The sequence below is a fragment of the Nannospalax galili genome, unplaced genomic scaffold (assembly GCF_000622305.1).
Source record: "Nannospalax galili isolate Female #2095 unplaced genomic scaffold, S.galili_v1.0 scaffold1191, whole genome shotgun sequence".
Classification (NCBI taxonomy): domain Eukaryota; kingdom Metazoa; phylum Chordata; class Mammalia; order Rodentia; family Spalacidae; genus Nannospalax; species Nannospalax galili.
In genome coordinates this window covers 1,527,083-1,541,728 of record NW_008330570.1, presented here as the reverse complement: position 1 = coordinate 1,541,728, position 14,646 = coordinate 1,527,083, and the positions used below count along the sequence as shown (strand labels likewise).

The 14,646-nt window shown below is 39.4% G+C and overlaps 1 protein-coding gene across 8 annotated transcripts in view; it reads left to right on the top strand.

Annotated features, from left to right (window-relative positions):
* The window catches only part of Fam228b (family with sequence similarity 228 member B), a 38,759-nt gene that overhangs the window by 406 nt on the left and 23,707 nt on the right, over positions 1-14,646 (top strand). For 3 of the 8 annotated variants that reach the window (XM_029553877.1, XM_029553862.1, XM_008848744.3), the window contains exons 2-5: positions 317-438; positions 7,700-7,768; positions 10,364-10,555; positions 11,600-11,680. In XM_029553877.1, coding sequence (XP_029409737.1) covers positions 340-438; positions 7,700-7,768; positions 10,364-10,555; positions 11,600-11,680 — 441 coding nt within the window. In that variant the 5' untranslated portion in view covers positions 317-339. Of the gene's footprint in view, positions 1-307; positions 439-7,699; positions 7,769-10,363; positions 10,556-11,599; positions 11,681-14,646 lie in introns of all 8 variants that reach the window. The other 5 variants (XM_029553875.1, XM_029553870.1, XM_029553879.1 and 2 more) reach the window with 4 other exon arrangements.

Sequence of the window (14,646 nt, the reverse complement as noted above, 5' to 3'; positions counted from 1 at the left end):
CCCCCGCCCCAGCCGCCAAAGGCTCATTTATACTAAAGTAGCCAGAAAATTGCAACTCGCCCCATTCATGACTATCAAAGTTAGCAAACTGCTGGGAATGAGATTCCTAGAGGCCAGTCTGATTGCTGCATTTTGGAGCAATTGAGGGTTCACAGAGAGCCCTACTTGAAAGAGGCTGATGAAAACAAAAGAACCCTGTGGAGAAGCATGCACGACCAGTTTTCAGGATTCCTATGCATCCAGGGTCATTATTAAATAGGAGAAGGAATAACTGCAGAGTTTAATTACGAAATGAACTAATTTTTAGTTTTTCTAGGGGCTCTGCTACATGTGACCGCAATGAAAAATGGGGACAATGATGATTTGGTAACTGGCACATTTCCCAAGCGCAAGAGCTCAAAAGAATGGTTGGAACCACAGTCGCTTTCCTTTATGGAGGTATAGTTGTGTGGTGTTTTGAGGCCCTTGTTTGGACAGTTGCAGTGAGAGGTGGCTTGTACTAAATTTATTTTTCTTTTATTTTCTATTTCACTGTATTCCCTTTCCTCTACTTTGTGCTTTGCTGTTTATTTTGTAGCGTCTTAAGCATCGTAGACCACTGATTATTCGCCTTCTAATATATCTCTTAAAAAGCGATTTAAAATTGTTATGCTGTAGTTTATTTTTTCTAAAGAGTTTTAAGCTATAGTTGATATGCAATAAACTGCATACATTTGTAATGCGTAATTTAATAAATTTTGACATTATATTCCTGAACTCATCACTACAAATCAAGATAGTGAATATATTCAATATTCCCAAAGTTCCCTTATCATGTCCCTTTGAAATGGGCTCCCTCACTTCCCTCATTTTCACTTTCTGTGACCACTTTGTCACTATAGTTTGTGCTTAATTATAAATCATTTGTTTTATGTGTATGAGTGCTTTGCCTGCATATATGTAAGTGCACCATGTGCATGAAATGCCTGCAGAGGCCAGAAGAGGGCGTCAGATCCCCTGGAACTGGAGTTATGGACAATTGTAAGCAGCTATGTAGGTGCTGAGAACTGAACCCTGGTCTTCTGCAGGAGCAGTTAGTGCTCTTAACTGCTGAGCCATCTGTCCAGGCTCCTGTTTAAAATATTTTGTGCAAATGGGAACTTACATCTTCTTTTTATCTGACTTTTTTCATTTAAAATTATTTTGCAATACATCCATGGTCTTGTTCAGTCAATATTTTCTTCCTCTTTTTGACTAATATATGGAAATAGCCCAATCTGTCCATCTTATTGATGGACATTTGGGTGCTTTCCAGTTTGGAACCATTATAAAGCTGTTCTAGCTGGGCGTGGTGTAATCTCAGCACTCAGGCAGAGGCAGGCAGATCTCTGTGAGTTTGAGGCCACCCTGGTCTGCAAAGTGAGTTCCAGACCAGCTGGGGCTATAGGGAGATCCTGTCTCAAAAAAAAAAAAAAAAAAAAAAAAAAGCTGTTCTAAACATTCACATTCATGTTATTGTATGGGCATGTTTCCATTTCTCTTGTGTAGATACCTAGCTGTGGAATGACTGAGTTATATGGTAAATGAAATTGACTTGTTATGAAGCTGCCAAACTTTCCTAAAGTCTTTATTTTGCATTCCCATTAGTAGTGTGTAATAGTTACTGTTTTCATGTTCTAGCCAACATTTGATACAGTCTTAAATTTTTTTGTATAGTCTTTTTAAAAAAAATTTTTATTTATTTTTTATGTGTATGTGTGTATTGCCTGTGTGTAGGTAAGTGTACCCATGTCATGCAATGCCTGTGGAGAACAGGAGACCATCGAATCCCTTGGAACTGGAGTTAAGGACAGTTGTTAACTGCTATGTGGGTGCTGGGATTCGAACCCGGGTCTTCTGCAAGAACAATCAGTGTTCTTAACCCCTGAGCCATCTCTCCAGCCCCCTTTTGTATAGTCATTTAAAATTAATTAATTTATTTGTATTTTATGTGTATGAGTGTTTTACCTGCATGTATGTAAGTTCACTTGTGGTGTTGGGAACTGAACCCAGGGTCATTTGCAAGAGCAATCAGTGCTGTTTTTTATTTATTTATTTTTTTGCGGGGGTGGTCTTTTTGAAACAGGGTCTCCCTGTAACCCCAACTGTCCTGGAACTTACTATGTATACCAGACTGGCCTTGAGCTCACAGAGATCCACCTGCCTCTGCCTCCTGAGTGCTGGGATGTGCTACCATACCTAGCATGAAGCCAGTGCTCTTAAACACTGAGCCATCTCTCCATCCCCTCATTAGTTTTTAGTATATCTCAAGGCTATATGACTTTCCTCACTTTCTTAATTCTAGAACATTTTCGCCATGCCAAAAAGAAACTTTATATCCTTTGGCTCATCTCCACCCTACCCCCAACTATTGGTAACACCAATCTCCTTCTATCTATGGATTTGCCTATTCTGGACATTTTGTGCAAATGAATCATACATAACACGTAGTCCTTTGTGACTGGCTTCTTCCACTTAAAACAATGCTTTCAAGGTTCATCCATGCTGTATTAATGTGGGTGCTGGGAACCAATCTTTGCAAGAGCAACAAGCCCTCTTTTACCACTGAACCATCTCTTCAGCCCCTAACTTCATCATTTTTCATGGCCAAATACTATCTCAATGCATGCAAACCACATTTTTGCTTCATTAGTGACTGAATTTTGAATTGTGTGTTTTGTTATCATGAACATGTCTTACGAACATTTGCCTACAACTTTTGGTGTGAAAATATTTTTAGTTCTCTTGTTTATGGAACTGATAGTGGACTTGCTCTATATCTAACTTTTTGAGAAACTATTAAATTGGTTTCCATAGCAACTGTACCATTTTATAGTCTTGTCATTAGTGTATGGGGGTTCTAGTTCCTCCACTACGTGGAGTGTATTGAAGTTCTTGTATCTGTGGGCTTATAGTTTCCAAAAACTTCCTTCCTCTCTCAAATATTATTTTTCTTCCCTTTCCTTCTCCCTCTGCCTCTATCCTTCTGTTCCACCGACAAGGTCTCTCTCTAAATAGCCCAGGCTGTCCTCAACCTCCAGATCCTCTTGCCTTAACCTTTTGAAGGCTAGTTTTCCAGGCATGTGTCATTGAGTCTGGCTCTGGACTGAATTATTTCTGTGATACATCTTCAGGTTCACTATTATTATTAATTTTTACTCTGTTAAACTCACAGAAATTTGTTTGCTTTTAAAATTTAAGAATTGAGTCTGGTGTGGTATTGCACACCTTTAATTCTAGCACTCAAGAGGCAGAGGCAGGTGGATCTCTGTAAGATTGAGGCCTACCTGGTCTACATAGGGAGTTCCAGGTCAGCTGGGGCTACAGGGAGACCCTGTCTCATAAATAAATACATAATAAAGTTTAAGAATTAGATCTTTTATTGGTTCCTCTTCAGTTTCTGTTTCTCTGCTAAGTTTTTCTGCTCATTATTAACAAATTTTTAGCAGTTCAGAAATTCTTTTTGTTTTTTACTTTTGAGATAGGGCTTCACTGTGTTGCCCAGGCTGGCCTTCAACTCTTCATCCTCCTGCTTCAGTCTCCTGAGTAGCTGGAATAAGTGGAATTATGGGCATGTACACCATGCCCACCCCTCCCTAAAATCCTTATTTTCCAATTATAACATATGGACTGTCTCAGAGCTGGTTTCTACTGACTGATTTTTTGTCTTAACATTTTTCTGTTCCTCGTATCTACCAATTTTAGGTTATTTTTTAGGCGTTACAATGTTACATTATAGGGGCTGGAGAGATGGCTCAGCAGTTAAGAGTGCTGACTGCTCTTGCAGAGGACCTGGGTTCTATTCCCAGCACCCACATGGCGGCTATGAACCGTCCTCCAGTTCCAGGGGAATCCGGCACCCTCTTCTGACCTCTGAGGCATTGCACAACACGGGTGCACACACATACATGCAGGCAGTAAACTCATACACATAAAATAATAAATTTAAAAAGTTGCATTATAGAGGGTCTGGATTCTTTTATGTTCCTATGGAGAATATTAAACTTATCAGGCAGTTGACTTTGTTAAACTCAGACTCCAAACTTGGTCTGTCCTTCACCTGTTGGCAACTAAAGTCACTAATTACTCTCCATAAGCTTTAGTTGAGCTTCATAGAGTCTGCTTTATGCATAAATGGTTCAAGTGTTCGTCAGAGATTTGGCCAGTTCTTTTACAGAATTTGTGGCACACTTTCTATGGTTGCCTTAGCTATTACTCTCACCTCCCATCTTCCAGTGGTTGGGGCTGAGCAAGTAGTTCAGTGATAAAGTATTTGCTTAGTGTGCACAATGCCCTGGGCTTAATCCTCAGCACTGTTAGAAAAAAAAAAAATCTATGGTTGCCGTGAACTTTGCATTCTAATTCCTGAACCAGCAAGATCACATGTATGTTTTAGCCACCCTTTTTAGCTCTGGATAACATATGAGAGAGAGGGGGTGGGCAGAGAGAATGAGAATGAATGTGAGTTCACCCAGTGCTCTGTTCTGCCCACCTGGTGACTCCCCTCTAGTTTCTCTCTGCTTTTGGTCACTCTCTAGTATCTTCAGATTGCTGTTTTCCATGTTTTAAATCTGGAGTTAGAATAATAATTCAGTACTTAGTGGAGGGCAACAGACTTTTCAGAAACAGCAACTCTGCAAAAACAGGAAAGAAAATTCTGAAGTCAAGGGTGTTGGCACACTCTTGTAATCCCAGATTTTGGGATTTTTGAGGCAGAAGAATCACCAGTCTGAAGCCACCCTAAGCAAGTTCCAGGCCAGTCTGGAATACAAACCGAGACTCTGTTTTAAAAACAAATGAAACAGAACAAAACAAACAAAAAGACCCAAACAAACCCTGAGGATTTTCTAAGTTTCTAATTGTTATTTAATTCCCACGTTAATAGGAGAGGGTAATTCTTAGATTGTGAGGTTTTTTTTGTTTTGTTTTGTTTTTAATTATTTTTATTTTATGTGTCTGTGTGTATTGCCTGCATGTAGGTAAGTGTACCAGTGTCATGCATTGCCCATGGAGGACAGAAGAAGCTGTTGGATCCCCTGGAACTGGAGTTATGGACAGTTGTTAGTGGCCATGTGGGTACTGGGATTTGAACCCAGGTGTTCTGCAAGAACAACCAGTGTTCTTAACTGTGAGCCATCTCTCCAGCCTGAGATTGTGAGGTTTTACTCATCTGTTTTGGAATAAGAATAGTGAGATTGGGGCTGGGTGTGGTGGCACACGCCTTTAATCCCAGCACTCAGGAGGCAGAGGCAGGTGGATCTCTGTGAGTTCAAGGTCAGCCTGGCCTACAAGATGTGTTCCAGGACAGCTGGGGCTACAGGGAGACCCTGTCTCAAAAAGACCAAAAAAAAAAAAAAAAAAAAGTGAGATTGGATAACTACTTTTCTGATGGTTAATTTGAGGATATTTTCCTCTTTTTTATAAATGCTAAAGATTGAACCCAGGGCTTTATCTATGGTAAACATGTATTCCATTACTGATTTACTGTTAGCCCTAAGAATATTTCATTTTTATGGAATAATAAGAGGCTTTCAAAAATAATTCTGTGCTTGGATGGTGCTTCATTTTTGGTAGATATTTAATTGTGGTAGATTTATTACAAAAATGAAAAGAATTGATATTGTTCTGAACTATCCCCTAAAGTGGTAGGTAGAGTGCTTGCCTTGCAGGTACTAGGCTCCGAGTTTTATCTGCAAAACTGCAAAATGGTTTAAAATAAAAATACATAAAATTTGGGGCTGGAGGGATGGCTCAGCTGTTAAGAACACTGACTGCTCTTTCAGAGGACCCAGGTTCGATTCCCAGCACCCACATGGGACCTATGAACTGTCCTGAACTCCAGTTCCAGGGGAATCCAAAGCCCTCTTCTGACCTCTGCGGCATTGCATGACTCGGGTGCAATCTCATACATGCAGGCAATACACTCATACACATAAAATAATAAAAATAATAAATAAAATATTTCTAAAAAATATATAAAATTTAAGCAGGCCATGGTGGCACATGCCTTTAGTTTTCAGCACTCAGAAGGCAGAGGCAGGCAGAGCTCCATGAGTTCAAGGCCAGCCTGGTCTACACAGTGCGTTCCAGACCAGCTGGGAGTACAGGGAGACCCTGTCTCAGACCAACCCCCCCCCCCCAAAAAAAAAAACCCAACAATAAAACCCCATAAAGTTTAGCTGATAGTTACAGGATCTTCTCTAATGTTAAATGTATTTCTTTCTGTTAATGTTTATGTCCCTACTGACTTTGACAAAAGTTGTTTCAGTCTTTCAAGTACTTGATCAATTGTCATGGAAAAATTAGCTAGAAGAATATAAGAAAAAGCTGGGTTTATTGGTAGAGACCTGTAATCCCAGCACTTGAAGACTCAGTTGGAGTATTCACTAGTTTGAGTTCAGCTGGGGCTATGTAATGAGTTCCTGGCCATGCTGGACTACAAAATAAGACCCTGTCTCAAAAAAACAGTGTTAAAGATTTTATATTTCATGTATAATTGTATGTATTATTTTATATTAGTGGCTATTTTCTAGTTATGTGTTTATCTTAGATGACCCAAGCTTTTAGGAGACTGCTGACATATTCTTATACATTTAAGACTTAAGACTGGATTAGTCTGTTTTATATAGCCAGAAAGCCTCAAATAGGCGATGGAGAAATTTCTCAGTGATTAAGAACAGTAGCGGCTCTTGCAGAGGTTTCCAGCATCCACATGGTGGCTAACAGTCTGTAACTCCAGTTCCAGGGGATCTGACGCTCTCTTCTGACCTCCCTGAGCATTGCACTTATGTGTTGCACTTATATACATGCAGGCAAAACACTCATACACATTTAAAAAAAATAATACTCAAGAAAAAGCCTCAAAGAGAGGCCTGTGTGTATCTATTTTGTCCATAAAGGTAAAAACATTTTATCAGATGTGTTTTTCTAATTATGATTCTGGGTAAATCATTTAATTGTTCTGGGTCTCAAAATATCTGTGAGCTGAATTATTTCTTGCTTTAGAACGAGCTATAACCAAGATCATAAAGATCAAAATAGTGTTTAAAAAGGCACTTGGTGTCCCTGTTCAGCATGGAAGAAGCCAGAGTGGTCTGCATCCCTATTCCCTAATTTGGGCAACCTCTTGAGAGGACGGTGTGATAAGAATAGGAGGTAGGAATTGACTAGGCAGTTAGGGTAAAAAGACCCTAAAGAAAAGACCCCAGTTTCTTGGCTAAAAGTCAAAGTGACCTTGGACCTCTTAGTAACGTACTCTGTTCCAAAGGCCAAAAATGTTGAAAGTATTTGGGAGCTTGTATCTAATCCTTAAAAGATTTTAGGGTTACCTCTTCAGAGGGGGGAATGTTAGAGTAGCCAAAAGCCCCATAAAAATAAGTAAAGAAGAAGAAAGAAAAGAGTACATGAAGCTATCAGAAAAAAGTGATGGGAGGGTTACATCTTCAGAGGGGGGAATGTTGGAGGGGAGGGAGTGGGCATGGATTTGATCAAAACACCTTATATTGCATGTATGAAATTCTCAATAAATTATTTATTTAAAAAAGGCACTTGGTGATATAGAAAAATTGGATTTGCAGAGAGAGAACTTTTGAGGCACTTGCCTGTCACATACAAATATAATAAGCACTGATAATACTAATTTTTTCAAGATTTTATTTTCTGCTTAATTCTGTTCTTTTAGGCCTTAGCTAAAGAAGATATTGATGCAGCTATTCAATCAATATTATACAGAGAAAATTATGTAATAAAGGTAAGAACTGGTTATAAGGTTTATCTTTTTTCATTTTTCAATGTAGTATCTACTCTATAATTTTAGAAAATAGAATTTAAAACACTCATTAGCAACTGAGATTAACCTTAAGAGATCTCTTTAGAGTGTTTTAATGGACTTCTAGTCTTCCTACACTTTGGAGGATTTCCTTCAACACAGACATGAGAATGTTCCTGTACTCACTTCACGTAATTTCTTCTCAGTACAGTTTCTACTGAGTTACTATAGTTGAGCTAATCCTAAACAGTTGTGATCTAGCTCTGGCCAGTTATTACTCACATCAAATAGGTAAGCACAGGGTTTAACTGTTGGCCTATTGGTAACAGAATGCCATGTATTTTATCAATACTAAAACTGGTAAACCTCAATCTCTCTCTCTTTCTTTTTTACATTTGTTTATTTTGTGTGTATCTGCATAATGCACAGGTGTGGGCACATGCTTGCCATAGTGTTTATGTGTGGAGGTCAGAGGACAACTTGTGGGAGCTGGGTCTCTTTCTACCATGTGGGTACCCAGGATCAAATTCAGGTTGTCAGGCTTGTTCAGCAAGCCCCCTTACCAACTAAACCATCTTGTGATCTCCATTTTACTATTTTAGAGTTCATTCCGTGTTATTAATTATATTCACAATGTTATGCTACCATCCACCTCCACTATGTATTTCCAAAACATTTTTTTGGGGGGTCTTTTTGAGACAGGGTCTCCCTGTATACCCAGATGGCCTGGAACTCTTTATGTAGACTAGGCTGGTCTTGAACTCAGAGATCTGCCTGCCTCTGCTTCCCAAGTGTTGGGTGAAAGACATGCGCCCCCATGCCCGGCCTTCCAACATTTTTTCCTTGCTAGTTCTAGTTTCATTTCTGTTGCTGTGATAAAATATCCTGACAAAATCAACTTAGGGGGAAAGGGATTTATTTAGCTCACTATTTCTGGTAAGTCAAAACAGCAGGAAGCTTAGACAACTGGTTACATTATATCCACAGTCAAAAGCAGAGAGGGAATGCATGCATCCATGCTTAGTACTCAGGAGTTTTCTCCAGTCTTAGACGTTCCAGGGCCCCAAATTATAATGGTGCCACCCATTTTCAGCTTGGGTCTTTCTGCATCAATTAAAGCAATCAAGGTAATCCCCTGCAGACATGCCCACAGGCCAACCTCATCTAGATAGTTGCTCATTGAAACTCTCTTCCAGGTGATTTTAGATTGTGTCAAGTTGACAGAACTAACCATGCCATCACCCCAAATTGAAACTTGGTATTCAGTTAGCAGAAACTCATTTTTCCCTCCGCTAAAGCCCTGATAATCTCTACTTTATGTCTCTATGAATTTTGCCTAGTCTAGATATTTCATGTATGTAGACTCCTATCTTTGTCCTTTTGGGTTTGGCTTATTTAATTTTGGCATACTATTTTTAAAGATTGTCCATAGCATATGTCAAAACTTCATTCCCTTTTATGGCTGAATTACATTGCATTGTATGTATATACTATATTTTATTAATTCATTTGGTAATGAATACTTGTGTTGCTTCCATCTTTCAGTTATTGTGAATGTAGTGATGAACATTGGTATGCAAATAGTTATTCAAATTCTTAGTTTTAATACTTTTGGGTATATAATCTAAGGAGTATACATAAATTGCTGGTTTGTATACTATTTCTCTTGAAGGAACTTTTTGAGGAATCATCAGACTAGAAATCTTGAGTCTAGAAAATGGTTTTTCTGGGCTGGAGAGGTAGCTCAACAGGTAAAGTGCTTGCTATGGAAGCACAAAGACTTGAGTTAGGATCCTTAGCACCCATGTGAAGGTTCAGTGTGTCATTCCATACCTGTAATCTCAGTGCTGGGCCATGAGGCAGAGACAGGTAGATCCTGGGGGCTTGCTGGCCAGGCAGGTTAGCCTCAAATGGTGAGCTCCATGTTTATTGAGGGAGCTCGTCATAAATAAATAAATAAATAAATAAAGAAGTGATTGACATCCTGATGTCACCTCCGGTCTCCAGATGCATCCACATGGGAAAATATACATGCATACACACGTACATATAACGAAAATGATTTTTCTATTGTGTCTTGACTAGCAATGTATACAAAATTTCTATATTATCCTTCTTTATACTGTGTTGTATATTTGATATTAAAAAAAACTTTTGGTATCATTGTATGTGTGTATGTATATGTGATTGTGGGGGAGGCATAGATATCCTGGCACACATGTGGATGCCAGAGGGCAACTTTGTGAATTTGGTTCTTTCTTCCATCTTTACGTGGATTCTGGGGATCAAACTCATGTTGTCAGACATGAGTGACAAGTGCCTTTACCTGCTGAGCCATCTCACTAACCCCATATATTGGAATTATTAGTCAGGAAGTGTAGGCATGCTGCCTCTATTATCTATCTATTTCTGCTTTCAACACAGTGTGGGCAGAATGGCAGAAGCCAAATACAGGATACTTAATGAATGAATTTATGGGTTATTCTTAGAAATAATTTAGGTTTATGAAATTAAGAAAATTTTAGAGCAAGAAAGCTTTGGGATAATATATTTGTCTTTTCTATCACTGCCTACTAGGAGCTAGATACATTTTTATATCATCACGAATTCTTAAATGCAAGAAGAAAAGAGATATTATATAAAAAATGGGCCGATCATGTAGCAGATCCTCTCCAGAAGAAAATTGTAGAAAAAATTTGTTCACATAAGAAGATTAAAAAAAGGAGACAACAAGAATTAGACAATTTTTTGAAACATGTAAATAAGAAGGTACTAAGAAGTTATTTAATACTTTTTAAATAGTTAAAAAATATTTATTTTTATTTTATGTGTATGAGTGTTTTCCCTGCATGTAAGTTCCCCCTGTGTATGGTGCTTGCAGAGGCCAGAAGAGGGTGCTGCTTCCCTGGAACCAGAATTATGGACAGTTGTTAGCTGCCATGTGAGTGCTAGGAACACAACCTAGCAAAAACAACCAGTGCTCTTAACCACTGAGCTATTTCTCCAGTTCCCATTTGATACTTTTTACAGTTAGTTTAAAAAATCATGATTATCTTTGTTCACTTGCTGTTTAATCCAAACTTCTGCCTCTTTTTCTTCTATTTATGTTCAATCTATATTTGGGTGTAAATGAAGTATTATTTTTTTAGATTTTTAAATATTTGTTTATTTTTATGTATGAGAGTTATGCTTGTGTAATATGTGTAAGTGCACCTGTGTTGTGCAGTGCCTGGGGAGGACAGAAGAGGCCATTGGCTCCCCTGGAACAGGAGTTATGGCTGGTTGTTAGCTGCCATGTAGGTGCTGGAATTCGAACCTGGGTCTTCTACAAGAACAGCCAGTGCTCTTAACTGCTGAGTCATTTCTCCAGCCCCTGAAGTATTATTTTTTAAATTAAATTTTATTTATTTATTCACATATAATTATTTCTTCATATGTTTTTGTATGATCACACACAGAAGTCAGAACAATGTGTGGAAGTTGGTTCTCTTCTTTCATTGTGTTGGTTCTGGAGATGGAACTCAGGTTGTCCGATTAGATAGCAAGCACCTTACCCACTGAAGCCTTTTGGTATGTGAAGGGGAAGAAGGCATTGATGCCATTTTGAAGCAAAACATGGAACTGTGGGAACTGTGTGGGGCTGTGGGTGTGGCTCAGTGCCCTTGGTTTGAACCTATGAACCAAAACAAAAGAAACAACCAAACAAAAACAAAAACAACCCCCAAATAAAAATAGACAAAACTGTTTAACTTTTGAGTCCTGATATCCAACTAATTGTGTACCTCTTTCTTATGTGTGGTTTTATATTCACAGGGAAATGCATTTATAGAACATTATGATCCAAAAGAGTATGATCCTTTTTATATGCGCAAAGAGGACCCCAATTTTCTAAAGGTAGGTAGATTTCTTATGTGTGTCAGGTTGTTTTGAACAGCCATAATATATGAGTTGCCCTTTAATGATTCCTTAGAAATTCAGTAGCACTGTAAGAATATTTTCCTATCTCCTTATTTTAGAAAGGAATAAATAACTTAAGGCCAAAGATAAATCTCTAAAAATATGAAAATGCTGAATAATAATTGAGTAATAAGTAATGTTTAAAATATTTCAGAGATTGAATATTTTATAAAAGTAATACATTTTTATAATAAATGAGAAATTGATTTTAAATTCAGAAAATAAAAGTACTTATAATTTTATTATCCAACACTAACTCATTAACATTTTCTGTATATCCTTCTAGATTTCCTTCTTTATGAATATAAAATTAACTTTCTATTAACCAAATATTTGTTTTTCTTTGTGTATATTAAGCACACACTCTACCATTGGGCTATACTCTTAGCCCTAAGGTCTCTTTAAAAATTCATCCCCAGCCAGGTGTGGTGGCGCATGCCTTTAATCCCAGCAGAGGCAGGCAGATCTCTGTGAGTTCGAGGCCAGCCTGATCCACATAACGAGTTCCAGGTCATCTGGGGCTACAGGGAGACCCTGTCTCAAAAAGACTGAAAAAAAAAAATTCATCCCCACTGCTATTGTGTAAGGTAATTCAAGATGCAGAGGCAAGTGAAGCACAGCTGGGCTATGCGTCAGTCACTGAGCTGAAGAGTGGAGCATATATCTAGTCTGTCATCTCACCTTGCCATACCATCACTTCTTCACCAGACTATTTTTAAATTATTTATTTATTGTATGTGTATGAGTGTTTTGCCTCATGTATGTAAGTGCATCCGTGTTGTGCAGTGCTTGTGGAAGTCAGAAGAGGGCATTAGAGATCCCCTGGAACTGAAGGTAAGAACAGTTGTTAGTCACCATGTAGATGCCGGGAATCAAACCCAGGTCCTCTGCAAGAGCAGCCAGTGCTTTTAACTGCTGAGTCATCTCTCCAGCACCTAATATATTTTTAAAGAGACAGATTTCACTATGTAGCCTAGGCAAGCCTTCCTCCTTCCTCATCTTCCTGAGTATTGAGATTATAGGCATACATCACTACAACTGACTTTCTAAAATATTTTTATGATTACGTTCAGGTAAAGTTATTTATTTTTAAAGATCTGTTTTTGTTTTTTATTGATGAAAAATGAATGAAGTAATACTGGCAATATTCACTGCTAATGATAAAATAGAACTTTCAAACACACACTTAACTTTTGGAAAATTCCTATTCACCATGATGAGTGAAACAGTGTCTGAACACTCAGAGACCTCACTGATTATGTGGGTCATGTTATTAATGAATGTGATTCTGTGATGTTGAGTAATGAGATATCTAAACACTTGAAGAGCTTATATGACTCAGTGATTCTTTTTTTTCCCCAAATAATTAATTCATTATACTTTAAAATCATGCACAGGGGTTGAGGGGCCGGAGAGATGGCTCAGTGGTTAAGAACACTGGCTGCTTTTGCAGGAGACCCAGGTTCATTTCCCAGCACCCATGTGGTGGCAACACCTGTCTATAACTTCAGTTTCAGGGGTTCTGATGTCCTCTTATGTCTTTATACACAACATGGGTGCGCTGCAGGCAAAACACTCTTAACACATAGACATTTTTTTTTTTTTTTTTGGTCTCTTTGAAACAGGGTCTCCTGTAGCCCCAGCTGGCCTGGAACTCACTATGTAAACCAGGCTGGCCTCGAACTCACAGAGATCCACCTCCCTCTGCTTCTCAAGTGCTGGGATTAAAAGCATGTGCCACCACACCCAGCTCACACATAGACTTTTTTTAAAAATAAAAAAAATCAGAACAACCCGCCAGCCTCTTTCCTGGGTAGTCCAGAGTGCCCACTGCTCCTTGACTCTCCCAGCCTCATTCACCCTCCCAGATCCCCCACTCCATCTCTCCTCCTAGCCTGGGTACTGGCCCAATTCTTGTCCTGGCACCCCAGACACTGGGGCTGACCTCTTGGCTCGGAGCCACCACTGCTTCCTGATCCTTTCCACCCAGACCAACCCAGTTCCTTCTGGAGGTCCCCAGGAGCCCAATGGGCCTGGTCCCACCCTCACCTCCTCTGCTTCCCTGGGCTGCACAACCTGCAGGCCTCTCTCCTGGTTAAGTCCAGTGGTGCCCACCGTGACTTGTCTCCCCCAGCCTCATTCACCCTCCCAGCTCCCCCACCCCATTTCTCCTCTTATCCTGGGTACTGGCCCAGTTCTTGTCTTGGCACCCCAGACACTGGGGCTGACAGCTCAGCTTGGAGCCACCACTGCTTCCTGATCCTTTCCATCCAGACCAACCCAGTTCCTTCTGGAGGTCCCGAGGAGCCCTCTGGGCCTGGTCCCACCCTCACCTCCCTCTGTTTCCCTGGGTGACATGGCCACCAGCTGCCCGAGATGAACATTTTCCTGGGTGCTGCTCCCAGGCCAGTCCAGCCCCCAAATTCCTGAGAGCAACATCTTTCCTGGAGGGATCTGGACCTCAGGAGAAAGCCTGAGAGAATCTGATCCTCATCTGACTTGGACCTCTGTGGGAACTCCTGAAGATGAAAGCAATTTGGCCACTCCAATATAAAATCAAAAAAGAGAACCGGAAGCCTAGACCAACCAGCTTTTCGTGCCCAACAAGTAAACCACAAGATCACATAAAGTTTACAAAAAGAAGCAGACCTAAACATTAAGGCTTGAGTCTCACACAAGAATCAGAAACTACAACAGAAATTCACATGTCAAAGTCACAGAGAAAAAATAATAACATGAAAAACCAAAATAACATAGCCCCACCAAATACAAATAGTCCTCTAGAAGAATACAATGAGAAGTCCCTAGAGATAATGCAGGACATGGAAATCAAAAGAACAATTATAAACATGATAAAAGAATTCAGTGAATTTAAATAACACACAAACAAAGAAATCGAATAA